This window comes from Passer domesticus, chromosome 11 (assembly GCF_036417665.1).
Source record: "Passer domesticus isolate bPasDom1 chromosome 11, bPasDom1.hap1, whole genome shotgun sequence".
NCBI lineage: Eukaryota > Metazoa > Chordata > Aves > Passeriformes > Passeridae > Passer > Passer domesticus.
Window position 1 is genome coordinate 5533265 of NC_087484.1, and position 19340 is coordinate 5552604.

At 37.5% G+C, this 19340-nt stretch overlaps 1 protein-coding gene across 22 annotated transcripts in view; it reads left to right on the forward strand.

Annotated features, from left to right (window-relative positions):
* Nucleotides 1–19340, forward strand: part of NAALADL2 (N-acetylated alpha-linked acidic dipeptidase like 2) — a 410260-nt gene that overhangs the window by 245718 nt on the left and 145202 nt on the right. For all 22 annotated transcript variants that reach the window (XM_064385281.1, XM_064385276.1, XM_064385277.1 and 19 more), the window contains one exon: nucleotides 13080–13199. In XM_064385281.1, coding sequence (XP_064241351.1) covers nucleotides 13080–13199 — 120 coding nt within the window. The remainder of the gene's footprint in view (nucleotides 1–13079; nucleotides 13200–19340) is intronic.

A 19340-nucleotide genomic window follows, 5' to 3' on the forward strand; every position in this document is an offset into this window, starting at 1 on the left:
TGTTTTACTAATAAAATGTTAGTAATGGCATTTTAGTAATCATACCATTAATAATAAAATGAGATTTTTTAAATTATAAAAAAGCAAAAGGTGAGGCATCTTGGTATCTCGAGACATAACAGATCACTGAGCACTTCCATGCCACTGCACAGAATCAGCTGAAGGCATTTCTTAGTAAAGCCTCTGTACAATATTAGAGAGGAATGTTGAACCATAACAATTATTTATATTCCAACTGCATGGTAAAAACTAAAGGGTGCAAACCCTGAGGGCTTGGGAAGAGTATTTGGTGCCTGTTTTAGGTTTTAGTGCAAGCAGAACTCCTATTGAAATAAATGAGAATTATATTATTTCTAAGCACAGTTACATTTTCTCTGTTAGCAGTCAGTGTGAGAGAATAGCAGTGAAATTTGTGCAATTGCATGGGTCTCCAAGGAATATTTTTCCCCTTTAATCTTTGGGGTATAATCAGAGCCACAGAGTTGCCATCACCTCTGCAGTTCAGTGGATACCTGGGTTGGTGCCCACCCAGTCAGGTTTTTTTCCACTCCCACTCTTTATTAAGGTGTTTGGTTCAAACCTCAATACGAATGTACTGAGGTCAAGTGGAAACCTTTCTGCCAAACCCCAAGCCATGTTTTTGTTAGGTAGTGCCATCTTCACTCTCTCTCTCTGTAACTTCTTCTTCACCTTCTTAGTAAATGTGAACCTACCAATAACATACCTGTGCTTTCTTCACTCTTTAAGTTTCTAAAGGCAATATTCTACACAGAGGAGGAATTTTCAAGTAAGAAGCTTCTTGTGCTGTGAGCTCTTGAGACTGGGTTTTAGGGATATTTTTCCTTTATATTTCTCCACTATTCTGGAGGTTTAAAACTGCCTCAAAGGAATCCTGCTTATGCTGAAAAAAGCAAAAATTTCCTTCAACAGAGGGACTATTAAGTAAATATCAGCTTTTAAAAAATTGCTACTATGAGAAAAGCATCATAAGAAACAACTACAACTGATATAAGAACAAGAACAAAATATTTTTGTATTTATATAATACTCAATCCTTGTCCCTAAAACTACTTACATAACTTTATTGTTTAAAAAAATGTAGTTTCATGCATGAACAATAAAGAACTGCTTAAAATGCTGCTCAGTTCTCTGGTAGTTATGAGTGACTGTAAAATACAATATTGATTAAACTATTGCTGCTTCTTATTTTTTTAAGTTCGTTTTTCAGGAAGAGAAGCAAGTCCTAAAATTTCTTCAGGAACATTAGCAATAGAAAAGCTTCTGTAGTTGAAGGCAGATTCCATTTTACTGAGCATAAACATTGTGTGTCTGGGAGCATGGGCACAGGGCTCTGACCCTGGCAGTCTCTGGCATTAGGGATCCATGACAATATGGGTTACAATTGCTGTAATCAAATAGTTCTTTAAAAGGCAAAAAAAATCACTCTTCCTCCATATTTCACTTGATTATTTTTAAATTGGAGGAAAAAATAAATAAATAATGGCGGTGCCTTGTCTGTCATTAGAGCTGGCAGCTGAAAATAATCAGCAGCAGTTATTTTCATTTTCAGTGCAGTGTGATATTTCTTACCAGTTAAAGCCTCAGCAGTGTTTTAACCTAGGAGTTCTCTCTACCTACCAGTACAGCTACTACAGTCAGAATTGGACAACGTTTTGTCAAAATCTTAACACTTCCTTTCTTCTAATGTAGTAATATGAGTTCATTGGATGCTTTTCTGTGGGAGCCTCTATCTCATTGTTAATTTTTAAAAAATATTTTGAACTGAAAATCCAAAACAAGTCTGAAGATTTCTTATCTCTGTGTTAGGATGTGGTGATATAAAGTCCTAATATCTTCTAAGATGAGCACATGCGAGTGGCAATAAGTTCTTACTTAAAAAAAACCCCATAAGGATCCTTGAGAGGTTTTAAATATAGCCTAAACTAAAGATAAAGCTGTCATTATAAGAATGATTTGGTGAGAACTGCAGCGTGTCTGACTTCTTTGTTAAAAAAATTTGGTATTAAAGAGCAAAGGATGTACCTCTCTGGAGAGTGCTTTGAGGAATGCTCTAAATCTGGACACAGCCCTGATAGTAGGAAAGGCCAAAAAAAGAAGAAGACCACTCTCAGAGAAAATCCTTTGAAGCAAATAACTTTTGGAACCTTTCAGAGCAGGATGAAAAATAAAAAAAAAAAAGTGCTGCTGTGATACAGCTGGTTGAAATATATATACATATAAGAATTGAATTCTTAAAAATGTGAAGTAGAATAAAAAGATTTTAAAAAAAAAGACCCAGTCAGTAGCCATTGGCAAGTGTAGGTTTGGTATCCAGGTGCTGTTGGCAGAAGTGCATTGACTGTTTATGGAAACTGTCAAAATGCCAGAGCCTCTTCACTGGCTGGACTAAAATGTCCTGAGATAAAGCTTTTGTTCAGAAATTCCCTTTTAAATCTGTTTGGAAATACAGCATTTAAGCCCCCACCTACCAACTGCAATCCCAGGAGAGAAGCATCTCTTTTAAAATAAATAAATAAAAAATACTGCAAAGTAAATAAAGCTGAAAATACATTGGTCTTCTCTCTTAGACATCCTTAGGTTTTTATTCTGTCTGATGTGCTGCCTCTCCCACTAAATAGAAATAAATCTCATGTCTAACCTCATGAAATGAATATTAGTTACAGTGTTTATCTCATTAATTACGAGGGCCTTAATGTGAATTAAGTCTGAGCTCTATCAGTTTTATTCTCACAATTATTTCTGGTGTTCCTGAGCTCTGCAGTTCAAAGGGAAGGTGCCTCATCAATCACCAGCCTGTGACTGGCCCAAGAGCAGGTGTGTGTGAGAAAGAAGGCGCTTCAAGGAATTTATCTCCCTTCCACTGAATTATGTCACCATGCAGAGTTACTCCTGTCTGCTGCAGGATTCACTGCCTCACTCTGGTGCCCTGAAGGGGCACAAGGGTGAATAAGGATGGAGGAGGTCTGGCAGTGACTACAAGTAAGGGAGAGCCAAGCTGCTAAATATGCAAGAAAGCTTCTGTCTTCTCATCCAAGAGGGAAGTACCTCCTGCTGCAGGTCAGTGCTTGCCAGACACAATCTTCGCCTGGGGGATATTTTAGGGAATGAATTCGTAGGAAAATTCTAGAAATTTCATGTTGCTGGAAAAAGAATTAATGCATCAGTTTCGTAACAAAACATTATATTCACGAAAATTTTATCGTGTTTTTGTCCATATTGCCCTTTTACCACTTGATCTCGTATGTCTTGAGGCTAAAGTATGGCATTATAATCATGTAAAGTCACAAACTGAAATCTAGGATGAGAAATTGTATCAGTATGGACAGTGTTAGGCTCAGGATTTGGAGGGTAATAACTGACTTTTTGAATTGAGATCTTTCCCTGATGATTTCACTGCTGCTGTAGGGTTTCTCTGCCTGAAGTAAACTTCCATAACTGTTCCATTTTCTCTGCAGACTCTGTAGATAAATTGTTGACAATATTTGTGGAGTAGGTACCAAAAATGTAGAGGCAATTGAAGAAATATGGAGGGAACCTCCTCAGCAGAAGTTAAAGTAGTGGACATTGCTAGTGGTGGCTGTTGTGTGTTCTTTGTCTTGTGTGTTGAATTGAGTCTCTTGTGTTTATTAAACTCAAGGAAAGGCAGAGAATGCAGGAAGATGGATTATCAGGGAAATCTGTGCTGGAATCAGAGTTATGAGAGCACACACTGATCTCCTCCCTGTTTCTGGTTCCTTTTTGTTGATTGTTCAGGATCCAGGGCAGGAAGGATCAGAAGAGGTGAAGAGAGGGAATTGAGCACAGATTTCTGTGGTAACTGATAGTTCTCTACCAACGTCCCTGACTGCTTTTATTGGGAATTGAACCATCAAATGGTGTTACTACAATAATACTGAGTGCTGCTGCACTGCTGTGAGAGAGGCTGACCTGGATTCCAGGCTGTGTGGAAGATGAGGGAAGCTCTGTCCTGCTCCAGAGCTCTGGGTGGGCTGCACTGATGGCAAAGCTTTTGCTTTAAGCAATAAAATTGATTCTGTGATGTCAGGGCAGGTTACTCCTTCCTCCCATCAAGCTCTCCAGATTCCAGAGTCTCTTCAGGCTTTCCCATATGTTTTAGATGATGCAAAAAATTTTCCAGCTTTTCTTTTGATGTTCCATTGTACAAGATGAATGGTTTACTGGGACCCACTCTAAAAAGAATCAGGTTCTGGGATTTCCTCTTTTTCTCCAGGTTTTATCATCCCTGCTGAGAGAGCACATGAACCAAGTTCACAAATCTCTATGGGGTTTCTGCCCACACTTAAGAAATGAATGCTCAAAATATCTGTGTGAAATTTGGCACAATTCAGAAGAACCTTCACCCTCATTTTCGGAAACACATGGAATAAAGGTGAACTACGAATTTTGCTATGGGCAAAATTTTCAAAATGAAGGTTAGCTGTCTCTGAAAGAAAAGCCAAATGGTGCTGCCATTACTGTGCAATGTGGGATGTACATCAACTCCAATATCTTGAGTGCACTTTTAAAAGCAAAATTTGAAAGCCTGACACAGAAAAGAACATTTTCTTCCCTGTACAATTTTATTATCTGTGAGACATGAATGACACACTACATGTTTCTTGTGAAGTAAGTCTGCTTCTAAAATGTTAGGTGGTTGAAAACCAGAAAAAATATTCTTGTTTAATCACAGAGGTGAGCTGTTCTCAGGAACAGCTCTATTTCTGTATCTAGATGCTTGTCCTGGTCAATCATTTGGGCCACTTGAATCTGATATTACTCAGGCACATTTGCTGTTTTTATTGGAGTCTTTTTCTTGTCATGTGAATATATTTTTAGAACTTATTTTTCCCCAGTCCTTTTTCTACAGATGTAATTTAGAGACCTATAAATCTGTGCAATGACTCAAAACAACAGAATTCACAGGAGATGGAAAAGATGTCATTTTCCTTTTCACAACTGCATATTTGCCTCTGAAAATTGTTTGCTCAAATGCTACTTTAACACTCAGATTTGTGTTTGCATCATTACATGGTTGGCCATCTCCCTGATTTTGCTGAAGTGGATGATGTTTGGCCAAGAAAGGGCTGTAAGTAGTTTGTGAAAGATCATTTATTGTAATCTAGAAAATAAAGAGTTCTCCCCAACATTTTTGAAAGTTCAAGTGCTCTCTTGATGCAGTGGATGACCTCCTCTTGTACATATGAATGAATATTTTCCTTTTTGAGGTGGAGGTCTGTTTTATGGTTATATATGTCTGGAATGTGCCTTTGGTCATTTTGGGTCCCCTGTCCTGGCTGTGTCACCTCCCAGGCACTCCCAGCTTACTTGGAGTAGGGAAAGCAGAAAAGGCCTTGGCTCTGTGCAAGCCCTGCTCAGTAATAACAAAAATCTCCATTATGACCCCTGTGTTCAGCACAAATCCAAAAACACAGCTCCATAACAGCACTGTGGAAAAAAAAACTAATTCTACCCCAGCCAAAACCAGCACAGTTCTGAATCATCAATTCCAGCTTGGAAGACTGAAAATGGTAGGCTGTTTTCTGGACGCTTTGTTTTGTTGCAGCCAGCCTGACTCAATTGGGCAAAGCTGAAGCACCTGTCTCTAAGGAATTAAAATATCAAATGGACTCTGAGTTATAAAATGAAATATATTGATTTTACTTAGATTCCAAAGCACATTCCAGTGTTTCAGTCCAGTTGTACACATTCTGTCTGTGGTGGTGTTTGCATTCACAGGATGTTCCTATGAGCTGATATTTCAGACAGGCGATGACTTTACTTCTCTGCTTGTGTGGGTACAGCTCACCTGAGCCTCTGAGCAGGTGGAGGGAGCTCCCTCAGCTCAGTGTGGTCTCTCTCCTGCCCAGCTGAGCTGGATCCATCCCTGTCCTGCACAGCCTGGGTGTGGATAAAGTGCTTTTAGACAATTCTGTGAGCTCCAAACTCTAAAGGCTTAATGCCTGTAGCTGCTCTAGGAGGGAATGTCTGGTTTTAATTCAGTGATATAAATGACTGGAGGACATTCTGCAGCCTCTGGATGTCTTGTTCATTCCCTGTGTTTCACAGAAGCCAAGGAAATTTCCACCAAGCCTCGAGAATTTGTTGAGTTCAGACACAATGGGGCTGGATTCTGACATAAACCCCTTTCACTGAAAATTCTAAGGCCAAGTTTAAATCACACCATTATTATTTCCTGTGTACATATGTAGCTTATGATTTATTTTTTTAAGATACCACATCACAGCTGAGTAATTCTGTTTTGTTTAGTTTCTCCTCAGTCTATGTAATTTGTAAATGTATATTTGCATGAATAATTACCTCTGAATAAGCTAAACTGAGCAGGCTGGCAAATACAGATTACTCTTTTTTCTTAGGAAAGTATGAGCAATGTGACTTTATGCTTTGGGGACTAATGCTACTAAATAGTCTTGCAGTTAACTCTTAAAAAGAGGGGGATATAAATATTATTAAATACATACAAGAAAGAATAATTAGAATATAAAATTTTGTCGCTAGTGAAGTGACAATCAGCACTGCTTAATGAAAGTTTGAAATAATAATTCTGATAGCATTTTAGGCATCTAATGATCTCGTGTCCTTCAATTTTTTGTAACAGAAGGCATTGTTCTTAGAGATTCTAAAATAAGTAAATGTCAGTTTAATGTGTCTGAAAATAATAATGTTTTATGTCAAAAACTTGAAAAGCTAGATTTTTATGTATTATGTAAAATAGAGTAAAAAAGTTAGAAAGAAAGCAGAAAATATGAAGAAAACCTACCCTAATATGTTGTTTGGATATCTTGCTGGACATCATGAGGTAAGAAGTAACATTAAAATACCAGTTTTGCCTTTGGGAATCACAAAGAGTATGATTCGGAACAGAGTTGGGGTTATGAAAATTAAAATAAGAAAAAGTGGGGAAAAAAAAGAAAACTGAGTTGTATCAGTTCAGATTTATTTGTGGCTCTGTAACCATAAAATACAGAAGAGTTCTTTTCTGTAGGCTATAAAAAGGCTTCGATCTTGGTTTAGTCTCCCTCAGAATTTGTAGGAAAAAAGTCTTGCAATAAACTGTAAGAAGTAGGGAAGCAAACAAGTTTAACCTCAGTGTCTTTCCAAAAATGGTCCTGCAGCAGCAAAGGGAAGGTGTGGGAGCAGCTGCAGGAGAGCCCTGTCTGATGGGGCTGTGAGGGCTGGGCAGGTGGGACCAGGGGAAGGCTGAACATGAAATGTGTCTGTGACTGAACTCTGTCTGCAAGGCCAAACTCCGTCCAACTGAGGTTATGGGACATCTCTTTTTTCTCTTGTTTTAGAATAAATTACAGCTTTAGCTGTCACTGTAATGCAGCATGCATTTTTATGTAATAAAACCTAGACACAAGAACCCTTTCTGACTGTAAGCTGGCATACAGCATACTGTGAGTCATATTGTATTGAAATGCTCCAGAATTCTATTGTTGGAGCAGGAATATTGAAGCAAATGAAAGGAAGCTTCTATAAAGTGCTAGCAACCATAAAGAAAAGATGTCATGAATGTGTTTGAGGAGCAGGGCTTGTAGATAAAACATATAGAAGACTGAAGTGCTCTGATTTAAATCTTCCATGACACTGTTGGTCAGAAGCACCTCTTAATCTTGTAACAGAAAAATAATCTTCAATTAATCCAGATTTATAATTATTTACTTTTTGGGCTCAGACAGTTTCTGCCACTTTTCTTGCCTGGAACCAAGTTGAAGGAAAAAGGTTGGAAGACAATTTTGTATATTAACATTTCTGTAGAAATACAGTAAGTATATAAAAGATAGTTATGGATGGATATTTTGTCTCTGGTGGTGGCAATCACAGCTGTGGCTCCCTGATTATTGAAGGGTGCTTTTGGCTGGAATGGAAACAGCTCTGGTCAGAAGACGTAACAGAGTTTACACCAACAAAGGATTTGGCACAGCTCCCTTATCTCCCCTTCTCTTTTTTCCTTTTCTCTCATTTTAAAGATCAGCTAGTTTTATATTTGCAGCTTTCTTCACGTTTGTTGATGTCCAGCTTTGATCTACAACCAGCTTGAGTTTACTTTTATGCTCTGCTGAATGCTGCCTTCAGCCTCAATTTCAGAGCTGTGCAAATAAATTATAGCGATGTGTTTAATTAAAGTTCATCTCATGTCCTGATTGCAGACTGTTGCCTTCTCAGATACAATTTGCAAATATATTTTGGAGTTTTATTTTAGGCAGGATGACTAGTTGAAGGTTATTTAATTGTGATTGATTGTGCATGGGATGTTTCTGCTGCCTTTATTTTGTGAACAACCTGAAAATAGTAGCTGAACGTTGAAGGACAAATGAAGGGCATTTTCCTGGATGGAAGGAGGGGATGTAGTGAGTCTGAACAGTCACAGAACTGAGGGTTGATGCTTCTAGAATTACATGTGTGCTTTTGGGAGAAATTGCCTTAATTCTGAGGAGTGAACCATATTTATTGATATTCAATATTTAGTTTTCTTAAATACTTGGAGTTTCTTTAGGGAATCTATTTCTGAAACCTTTTGGTGGGTAGGCAGGAATTGAGAATATGAGGAATATGAGCTTGACTGTGTCATTTTCATCCCTGCAGCTTCCACAGGCCTGAGATCCTCCACAGTTTGTGTAGAATCCATTCATTAATGTGGGTCAGGAGCTTGATATTTGATGAAATATATTCATCATTCGAGATTACTGAACTATGGCACTACCAACAGGTAGCATGGAGAGGAGAAGCCTTTTCAGCACAGCCATTCTGTTATGAAAACTTAATTTCATTTCAGCTTTGGGTTTGTTTTCTGCCAAGCTTTTGAGAGCTCAGTTTAAGAGCTGCTTTCTTATCTGCACTGACTGCATCCTCATTTTGGTGGTTAGAAACATCCCTTCCTGGGTGTACCACCCTTGAGTTTTATGTTGGGGGTTTTGGTGTTTTTTCCCCTGGTTTCTTTCCTGAGTCATTTTGCTGCCTTGTGGGTAACTCAGCCACAATCTGCCTCTCAGGCAGTGTGTTGGATACAGATGTATAACACTGTTATTAAATCATTCTCCTCAGTCAAGGGGACTGATGAGAATGTCATAAGACAAATGTATTTTTGTTATTATTTTCAAGCTATTTATCTTATTTTCTTTTAATTACCTTCGTTTTTGCAAGAAAGCAAGGTTTAAAAATAGTATCCAGCATCTTCAAGACCCCAGCTGCCACCTGCTTTATATAGTTATTAATATTTTTCCTTTGAAAGACCTATTTTCCTCTGTGTCATCCATGACTGGATGAAGTATACTCTTTCATTCTATTTCATTTTGGAGATAAGTAGAAGAAATTAGGATAAAAATCCCTGACTCTCTTGATTGTAGCATTTTCAGAGTATTTGTCTTTTCTGTTTTGGGGGAGATTCTGTTAGAATTTTTAAGACAGAATGTTTACAACTCACTGAGCATCATCTTGGGACTTGGAAAACTAATAAGTTGCCTAACATAAAATAATTACTTTTCCTAAAAATGTTTGTTTTATTACCTACCCCTACTTCATTTCATGCATGGGGGAATACTACTGAACTCCACAATGCACATCACAATTTGCTCCTAAATAGTCAATCTTTCAAACAGCATAGCTTGAAATGATTCGAGGAGTAAGTACCTAATTCAGATGGATAAAACAACTCATTCTTTAGCAGTTTCCCAGTTTTAGGGTAAGAGGATTTACTGTGGCATAGCTAAACCAAGTAGACAAGTGCTCTTTTTCGGCACCTGATAAAAGGATGAGTCCTCTTTTGTTTTTGAGCAGAATTATCCTACCACAGGAAAGCAGTTTATCAAATATGGGTAGTTGGGGGTGGGGTGTTTCACTTTTCAAAAAGCTGGTGTGTGTAAAATGAGGATTATGTCATGTTGTAAGCATTTCTAAAAACAGAAATGAGAAATAATAGGAAATTTAATCTTTATTCATTTTTTGAGGTATTAGAAATGTTGTGACTAAAACAGGTCTTCATGCATCATAAATGGTCTGTCAGCTTCTGAATGGATTATTAGGAAAGTAGAATGTCTGGACTCAATAGGATTCTTCACCATTATTTTGAGGTTGTATTTTTTCAATATTTAATTTTATATTAGAAGTTAGGGTCCCAATTAGTTGAGCCCTAGTCCACTAAATAAAACCAAAACTGACTATTCTGAGCTGGTATTGCTGTACTGTATTTGATGAGATTTCATTAATACTGTAAATTATTTTGCTTTTTATTACAAATTTTATTTTAAGTGTTCAGGTGCAGAATAGAGGAAGAGATAAGAATAGTTTCTCTAACTGTTTTTATAATTTAATGTGTAGCTATTACTTTCTGGACTTATTGCCAAAACATTACGACTTTGTTCTAAACCCTTACAGTGAATTATTGACTTCATTTGGCCAGAGATGGGCCATGTGTAGCTTTACTTAAGAGAAGATTTAATTCAATTTTTGTTTGTCATTTTAGCTGGAGTTAGAGGTGATATAAGCTGTGCAGATCTCTGGGTGCTAAAGTATACATGCTGTTTCCAGAATGTGATAACCACTGAGCTTTGACATATCTGTATTTCATGTGGAAGATGTGTGATGAAAGCCCATGAAACTCTGTTCTATTACACCCAGCTGCTCCTTCATTATGCAATTTCTTGCATCTACTCTCAATGTATGAATGTACTTGATAGCTTTGGCATTGGGGCCAACTTTTAAAATTTGAAGCAAAGCACATGGTTTGCAGAATGTTTGGGGCAGCAGGGAGTCAACTTCTGTTTTCCACATAATTAAAAAATGAGCTGTGCTTTTGCAGGGCCTTGTTGAGCATGTGTTTTCTGGAAAAGACCACTGAGCCACTCTTCAAGATGCAGTTTGCATCCATAAATTAACTAAGAACATCCAAGGGCAGTTGCTAAATGCATTAATAATTGTGCAAACATGTAGTTTTGTTGTTTACAGAGCAGTGGATAGCACCCTGGAGAAGCAGAGAGCCAACGGGATGTGCAGAGCAGCAGCACATGAATGTAGATGGGCAGGGAGCTCATTTCCACACAGGCATCCTGGACAAGCAAATGATCTTCATGCCTGGGTATTGATTTTGCCTCAGGCAAAGTCAGTGTGCTTTCTCTCATACAAATAATGACAGCCCTGATTTTTGCTTTGGAGAACAGGTGAGGAAGGCATTGGGTCCAAAGGAATTAGATAGAGGAATCCCTAGAAATCAACCTAGATATGACCTCCCATAACCTCTCAAGCCATAAGACTTCTGAGACACTGATAACCATTGTATCTAATGACATATGTGTAGGTACAAATTAAAATAAAGGTTAGACCTACAGAAAGAGGTAAAAAGTTTATGAACTTAAGCACTCTGGTAAATACCCTTTCTGTATCTGAGGTTAATTCTTTAAAACTGGAGGCATGAGATTAGGTAAAACATAAAAAACCTTTCCCTAGTATGAAATCTTTACTTGATTTAATCCTACTTTTCAAATACTGTAGCCATACAGGAAAGAAAATTATATTGGCTAAATAGTTTTCTAGTTCTTTAGATATGAAAACCCCCATCTATTTCAGAAGAAATGGTGAAGTGCGAGCTTTCCTGTTCTACATTTCATTACTTGGTGTTAAATCTGATGTTTTCCTACTCAGAAGTGTCTTCTGGCTTTGGCTGGGCTTTCCACATACTTGGTTTGTACAGCACTGATGACATATTGCAGACTTGGAAACTTTTCTGAAGAATTCAGAAGAATTTAATAAGACAGGAATCTTGGCAAAGTTTTTGTATGGTTTCAACTCGAATGTTGAGATGCAAACTCACACAGATACAGTTTTTTAAGGGTAAATACTTTCTTAAAATACCCATGTTCAGGAATCTACTAAAATTTCACACATCCTACACATCCAGAACAACTGTTGCTAGAATTCAAACAGTTTGTGTAGGGATACCCAAAATCAGAACTGTTGCCTTTGGCAATGAATCCATACTTAAGTTACAAAACTGAACTGAAAGAGAAAACTTTTCCATCTTGTACTGCTCCTCTTATTTTAACTTTTAAACACTTATGTAATATTCTTGTGTCTTCCTGTACTTGGGTTTTATGTGAGCATTGGATACAGATTTAGAGGTTCCAGAATGTCCTCAATGATGTCCTGAGAGCTTCATAACATTCTAAAATAGTAATGTACAAGACTGATTATCCTCTTACTTTGTTTTCACCAGAATTTATTGCTACAAATGAGTAAGAAAAATGCCCTTGGTCATTCCTAAATTATATATTTTAAAAAATACTTGAAAACTCATCTTGAAATATTTTTCCATTACTGCCAGTTCTTGACATTTAAAAATAACTTAGAACATGTTCTATATTTTCTTGCAGAGTCCTAATGGAAGAGCTGAAAAGCTTCATGTTCTAAACACTTTTAGATCAAAGTGACTCTAAATAATTTGAAAAATGTATACTAATGTAAAAGTACACACATCAGAGCATGGTTCTGTTATCACTGTAGTTATCTGTGCATAATGCTTGGATAAATGATTGATTAAAGGAAAATACTTCAGTAGTTAGGTAAGATTGCTCAGGAGTTACAGAATAAAACTGTGTATTGGTGGAGTTTGTGTTACCTGTGTATTTTCAGAAGTGACCAGTAAAATCACTCATTCCCTGAAATAGTTTACAAGACTCTAATTCTCTGGTTATTTTTAAGAAAATAAACAGAAGTGACTTAGTGTCCTTTACACAATTAATTCCTGTAGGTAATGAGGGGAATTTCTCTTCAGAATCAGCATCTCCTATAACCACTGGGAAAAAAAACGGGGGGGTGGGGATGTTTAGTTTATCATAGCTTATTAATTAAAACCACAAAAAAGTTATCTGTCAATTTGAACTTTCAAGGTCTTTGCTATTACAGGTCTTGCTGATTAGAAGTTGGGGTAAGGAATTGCAAGACTCTGCTGAGATGCTTGTACAAACAACTTTGTTTCTATGCAAGGAGCACCCTCAGTGCAGAGTGGCTGTAGCTGTAGCCTGAATTTTGTCTCCTCTTTGCAGGCAGAGCTTGTTGATGTCCAGTATGGGACCATGGAAGACCTGATCCGGATTCAAGCCATCACAAACGTGACCAAAAAAATTGCACTTTTGAAGCTTGGACAATCACCTTTGCTTTATAAGGTTAGTTACACATCAGCTGAATTATTCATTTAGTGAGTCGGGGTTTTTTGCTTGTTTTTTTTTTCTGTTTCAAAGTACAAAAACAAAGAGTTTCTCATTTTCCCCAATAAATCAGGACTTACTGACATTCAGATTCTTCCTCAGTACTCACCACTGTCACTCTGCAGTGCCTTTTATGTGTTAGAGTTGTTTATTTATCTGTATATCTTGCAGTGCCCCAGTACTCTGCTGTATTTTCTCTGGGTGTACTAGAAGCCTTTTGACAAACAAAGAGATCACTGAAAGAACTAATAGAGCAGAAGGAATTGTGTCTGGAGAGTGTACATGGGTGCATGTGTATCCATCCTCTCCAACCCCAGCTCTGGCAGAGAGCACAAAGCAGGAGCTCACTAATCCACTTTTGCACTAAATATAATAAACCACTCAACATATAAACCACATTTAAACTCTAAACATCCAGTAACTGCCTTCTGTTGCAAATATCTTATAAACAAAATTGCTGGTTTGACTTTCAGAAAATACAGAAAGTATAGTAGCTCAGTAAATGCTTAAACAATGAGTTCCCAATTCACAAAAGCAATTATAAAAGAGCAGCAACTCCAGATCTTGCAGTTAAGTAAATCGGGACCTGCTCTGTTTGCCATAGAAAGCACAGCCAGGACTTCAATACAGATTCAAAAAACAAACACTTAATGTTTTTTTCTATAGGAATAAGATTTGTCTCAATAAAAATGCCATTTTCAACTGAGTAGCTTTAGCTGTTTATTTAAATTATTTTGATGCAATTTAATTATGCCTGTGAAAGGTCAGTTGTCATTGCTGGGACTCGGTTGTTGCCCATCATTTCCAGCAATAGATCTGATCCTGCATTTCACTGCTGACAAAGCCAATGAAACAGCAATCAGGGCTCATAAAGCAGGGATTTGATAAAGATGTAAAGTTTGCTGTAGCAGCACTGTCTGTGAGATGGGCTTTTTACCCATTTGTGTTCCTGTGAACACTCACTGTGTCTGAATTACCAAGCAGCCTGAAGGAGAAGGGGAAACCAGGAGGTGCTGAGGACAAGGCACATCTCAGGAGCTTTTTGTGTGGGTTGGCTGTAACCTGGTCCCAAATATGGGCTGTTTAATGGCTGAGGTGCATTAGCTACATTTCTGGAGATCCAAAAGAATCAGTTTTGCACATTCAGAGTCTGTTACACAGCACAAACCGAAGTGTAACGTGATCAGGAGATTGACTCAACTGTGTGCTCAGGGTCTGAGGTAGAATTACAACCACACAAACCTACTTTCCATGGTCTCCTCACAGAAGGTTTGCCATTTTTCTTGAGCCTGTAAACTACCATTTTCTAGAATACAATTTGTGTCTTTTTGGCAGTGGAATAATTGTAAGCTTTACTTTGCTCATAACTATCAGTAAAGGTGTAGGAAGATTATCAGAAGTAGATTCTCCTTTTCTAAGGAATATTTGATGTGAAATATTGCCTTAAACTGCAAGTCCTGCTGGTTTAAATGGGCCCAGTATCTCTCTGCTAAATCCACTCTTTGTATCTTTTTCTCTCCCCTAATGTTTATGTTTCTGTACTTACTGAGTCTCACATTTCTGGTTCAGCAGATACTTCCCTCTCCCTATATTTTCCTTATCTCTGCCTTCCATGTGCTTGGTTTTACATCACATTAAAACAGAGCACTAGTTCATAAGAGAGCTGTGGCTATATAAACATATATACTTAGTGGGTTTCTTTCCACTTTTTGTATTTAACTTGTATTTTTCATGTGTTAATTTCCTTTAATTTTTTCATTATTATTACTTTATATTATGCAGGTATCTCACTCTGGATTTGAGTCTTATTATTATAGATCCTGCACTGAGGTTCCATCTTCATAACAGTTTCTAATTATGCCTCTATTTTTCAGTTGTATCTCCCTTGCACAGTTATGCTTTTTGTCTTTCTTTCTTTACTGCTGTTTTTCATGTGGTTTTGGTTTGGGGTTTTTTTTCCCATTTTCCCCTTTAGTGTATTTAATTTGCCTTTTAAAAAATGTTTGACTGTTCTTTTTATCTCTGCTGAGTCTTTTGGAAAAAACCTGAAAGAAACAATAAACTACTGCTGGCATAAAAAAAATCATCATGAAAACTGAACAACATTTCTTTTGTCTTTACATCATGTTAAGAGAAAGGATGTGCTGGTAGAAAAGAGCTTCATGTTCAAGGGGCAAATTTACAGAAATAAGTCCAAGTGATGGAAATTTGAATATTTGGAAAAATAGTTGTATAAATGACAATATTTTTGCAGTATAGATTTAGTTTTATAAAGATTGGATAAGGTACAAAATTGGGGGAGAATTAAAGTTGAAAATAATTTGTAGCTTTTACTTTGTCTTACAGACTGTGCCCATCTCTCATATCTTTAGACACTGAAAACAACACAGTTAAGTAATTTGGAATTTGAATGTACAGGGAATTTGGAGTAGGCAGAAAAGCCTGAGGTTAATGTGCTGTTAAAATATGCAGTTTAGTCTTAAACATGAGTAATTCTGATTAAATTTCGTAAGGTTCATAAATTTAAGCTGCTTTGTGAGAACAAGATTTGCAGAAATCTGACCTGGAGTTATTTTTGTAATTGGATATGATTTTCAGATTTCACTGGGGGTGTTGTGTTTCTGTTCCACTGGATCAGAGTGTGGTGTCTGGTCAGGAGGAGTGAGACGGGCAGCAGCCGTGGCAGTGGCACCTGTCCAGAGCCACGGAGACACATCCTGATCCCTTAAGCTGCACCTTTCCAAACAAAGAATGTGTTACCTCAGCCACATCATAAATTACAGCTATAAAGAGAAAGAATGTGGATCTTACCTTTATAGCAGGGTATCAACAAGAGCAGTGACTCTGGAGGGGAAAAGCCCCAAAAAAATTAAAAAAACAAATAGTTTAGATTGCTGTGATTAAAAAAAAAGAAAAAGTTATGTATTCTATATATATAAAAATATCAGGGTGGAGAAGGGGTTTGAGAAGGGTTTTTCACCATTGTTAGGTGAAAAAGATCAGTTAGTGAGCAAGACTCTATTATAGATTAATATAAAAAGTGAGGGAAAAGGAATGGTAGAAATACTTCAAGGAGCAAGCAAGAGTATTGCAAAGGCAAAATCCTATTCAAATGCAGCTGAAAGGTTCAGGAATTTACTATGCCCAGCACCTGGAGTGGTAGTTTCCCATAGCAAGACAGACTGAGGCAGTGGGCTGAGCTGTGGGGCACTGGGGAGCACTCATGTGACAGGGAACTTGGCATAACCAAGTCTTTTTGGGCTCATTAGCCACAATAGTTCACAGTGCTGGAAAACTGACAGGAGGAAAAAATTCCAGCTGTTTCAACAGCTCCTGAAGGGATCTTGTGACTAGTCTGAGACACTTGTAAGGTCTGGATTGCTGCTGAATAAAGAGGGGGCTGGATTAAGGCAGAAAGTTTTCTTAAGCAGGGAGCTGAAATGAGACAGATGTAGAAGAGACGTGAGACACAACTTCTGGAGGGAATTGCCATGAAAAGAACACATTTTCTCACACCTTGAGATTGAAGGAGACTGTCTCCTGGTGTCCTGGCTAGAAGGAAAATTTGTGTTTTGGTGGAACTCTGGTTATTGGGGTCACTGGTGAGGTTGAGTAGTCAGTCACAGGAGGTCAGAGCAGCCTCTGCTGTCCTTGAACCAGGGGGATCCATAAATGTGGCTGGGGAAAGATGGTGAAGTTTATTACCAGTGATTAAGCAAATCACTCATGTGGTGTAGAGCACCTTGAGTTGCCCACTGTTTTTGTAGACAGCATATTCTAATAGTGCAGAATATGTGGTGGCAGAGAGATTGGCAAAAGCACCTTGGTAGCACCCAGCTCCTGTGCCCTGGAGCGCAGCTGAGTGTGTGCCACTGCTCTGAGCATGCTGAGGAAGCCAGAGGAGGCTTTTTCAGGGAGAACTGCACAGTGGTTTCAATATCCAGCCTCTGGAAATGTCATTAACAGATTCACTTTTTGAAAAATGTTGTGTGTCTTGATCATGATTTAATCTTTAGGGGTTGCAATTCGTGGAAAAGCCATAATTTTTGTCCTAAATTAACTTTTAATAGAGTAACAAAAGCCCTGAAGGCCAAACCACTTCATCTTTAAAATGTTCACATATTAACATTTTTTCCACATCCATTAAATGAAGATGTTGTTCTACTGTGTAAATATCTGTATTTATTTTAATAATTTACTGCCTTCATAAATATACATAAAATTGCTTTTTAACTGTCATAAAGTTTAGGAATGTGGAGGCTTGGATGTGTATGCAGAGGTTATTGGCAGGCCCTTATAGATAAGGATTTTCTAAATAGAAAATATTAAAGGTTCCCAGAATAAAGGTAATTGGCAATAAGGCTTCAATTTAATAACTGTGTTAATTTTAAATAAGTTTACTTTAGAAAAAGTAATTTCACTTGTCTACATTGTTTATTTCCTTGTTCCCTCTGGTACTTTTTATGGCTAGCACATACAATTGTGAAGATGATAGTTTGCATTGTAAATCTCCATTTAACGAGGACCCTCCCTTTGCTTCCTTCCCTTCCTCCCTCTCTAGAGATACACAAATATATGTGTGTATGTTTATATACATATATACAGTGTGTGCATATAAATATACAAAAAAAAGCGTGGTAAAAATCCAAACATTTTAAAGGGAACATAAACACTGGGTATGCATTTCATTATTAAGGACACTGGGCTTTGGTTGGAGTTTTTTGTGGCCTCTTTTTGGACAGTAGAATTTTTTCCAAGGCTCCTAAAGTCTTTATATACACACATTTCCCCATATGAGTGCTATGGGACTTTTAATAGTATCATATCCCTTCCTAAAGCCTGTCTCAAAAAGTCAAGCCACAGATAGGCAAAATAAAAAAAAAATTATAGAAACATGTAAAACTATACCTGGGGAACTGGATCTGAAGGGATTATCTAGTAACATCCACTGGATGTTAGAGCGTCCTGTTTTTAAGGTTTTCTCTAATTTACCATCCTCTTAAAATCTCATCTCAGTTCCCAAAATCCTGCGTTTCTTTTGATAGTCCAAACTGAATTCAGGTTGATTAATTCAAATTGTTGGTGCAGAGTTTGCTAAGTAGCCAGTTTATATTTATACAGGATATGTTAGTTCTTATTTTGTCTTGAAGGAAGCTTTGTGATCCTTTTTCCTTAGCCTTTGTCTCCCCTCAATTTATCAGAGATTCTCTCCTTTGAGTTAGTTGCTTTTATTCTTTATCCTTTTTCTTTTCCCCCAAAGACTAGATTTAGTGTGCTCATGTTCTTAACCTTCCCCTTCCTCTTTAATCTGTGAGATGTCACACAGTTTAAGGAATGGTCCCTTTGCGTTTCTTCTCTACTTCCTACCTAAGCAAATTCTACCTGGGCCTTCAAAAAACTGCATAATAATAATAATAATAATAATAATAATAATAATAATAATAATAATAAAGTGAGATATTTGAGAAAGTGAGATATTTGAGATATTGGAAGACACAGTTCTCAGTTATATTGCTCTTGCTCTGACTGATAGCAGTGCTTTCATGTTCCTTTTGAACAGAAGGAACAAACCATAATAGTTAGTTAGAGAAGCCGGGAGACCCCCTGCCTCCATATCCTAAATCTGATCTGGGTTGGGTGGACTAAGAAATGCATCCCAGCCCACTGAGGAAATGTACCAGTGTTAAAAAAACCTCCCTGCACAGATTTATGACCTAATGCTTCATCCTGAAATCATATTTTAATTCTTTATTGGTAAACCTAGTTTAAACATAGCTGGGTAAAAAACAATTGAAAGTACCAATTGTGATACATTTTCCCCTCATTGTGAGGTACTGTGGGAAAGAAAATCAAGAAGTCCTACTAAGTTGAGAAATCTGTAGTTGATGACTAAAAAAGCAGTCAAATAGAAAATCACAAACAGTGGTTTTGTATTTCTGATTGGAACCAAGTCACTCTGAGCTCCTGTGTTCAGTTCCTGGAAGGCTGTTGGTATCCACTATGATTTTTAGCTGAGCATGTCAATTTTCCTCCAACTTCATCCAGCATTTGAAGGATGATGTACTGTGACCTCTGCCACCTAAAAGTGAAACAGAGCCA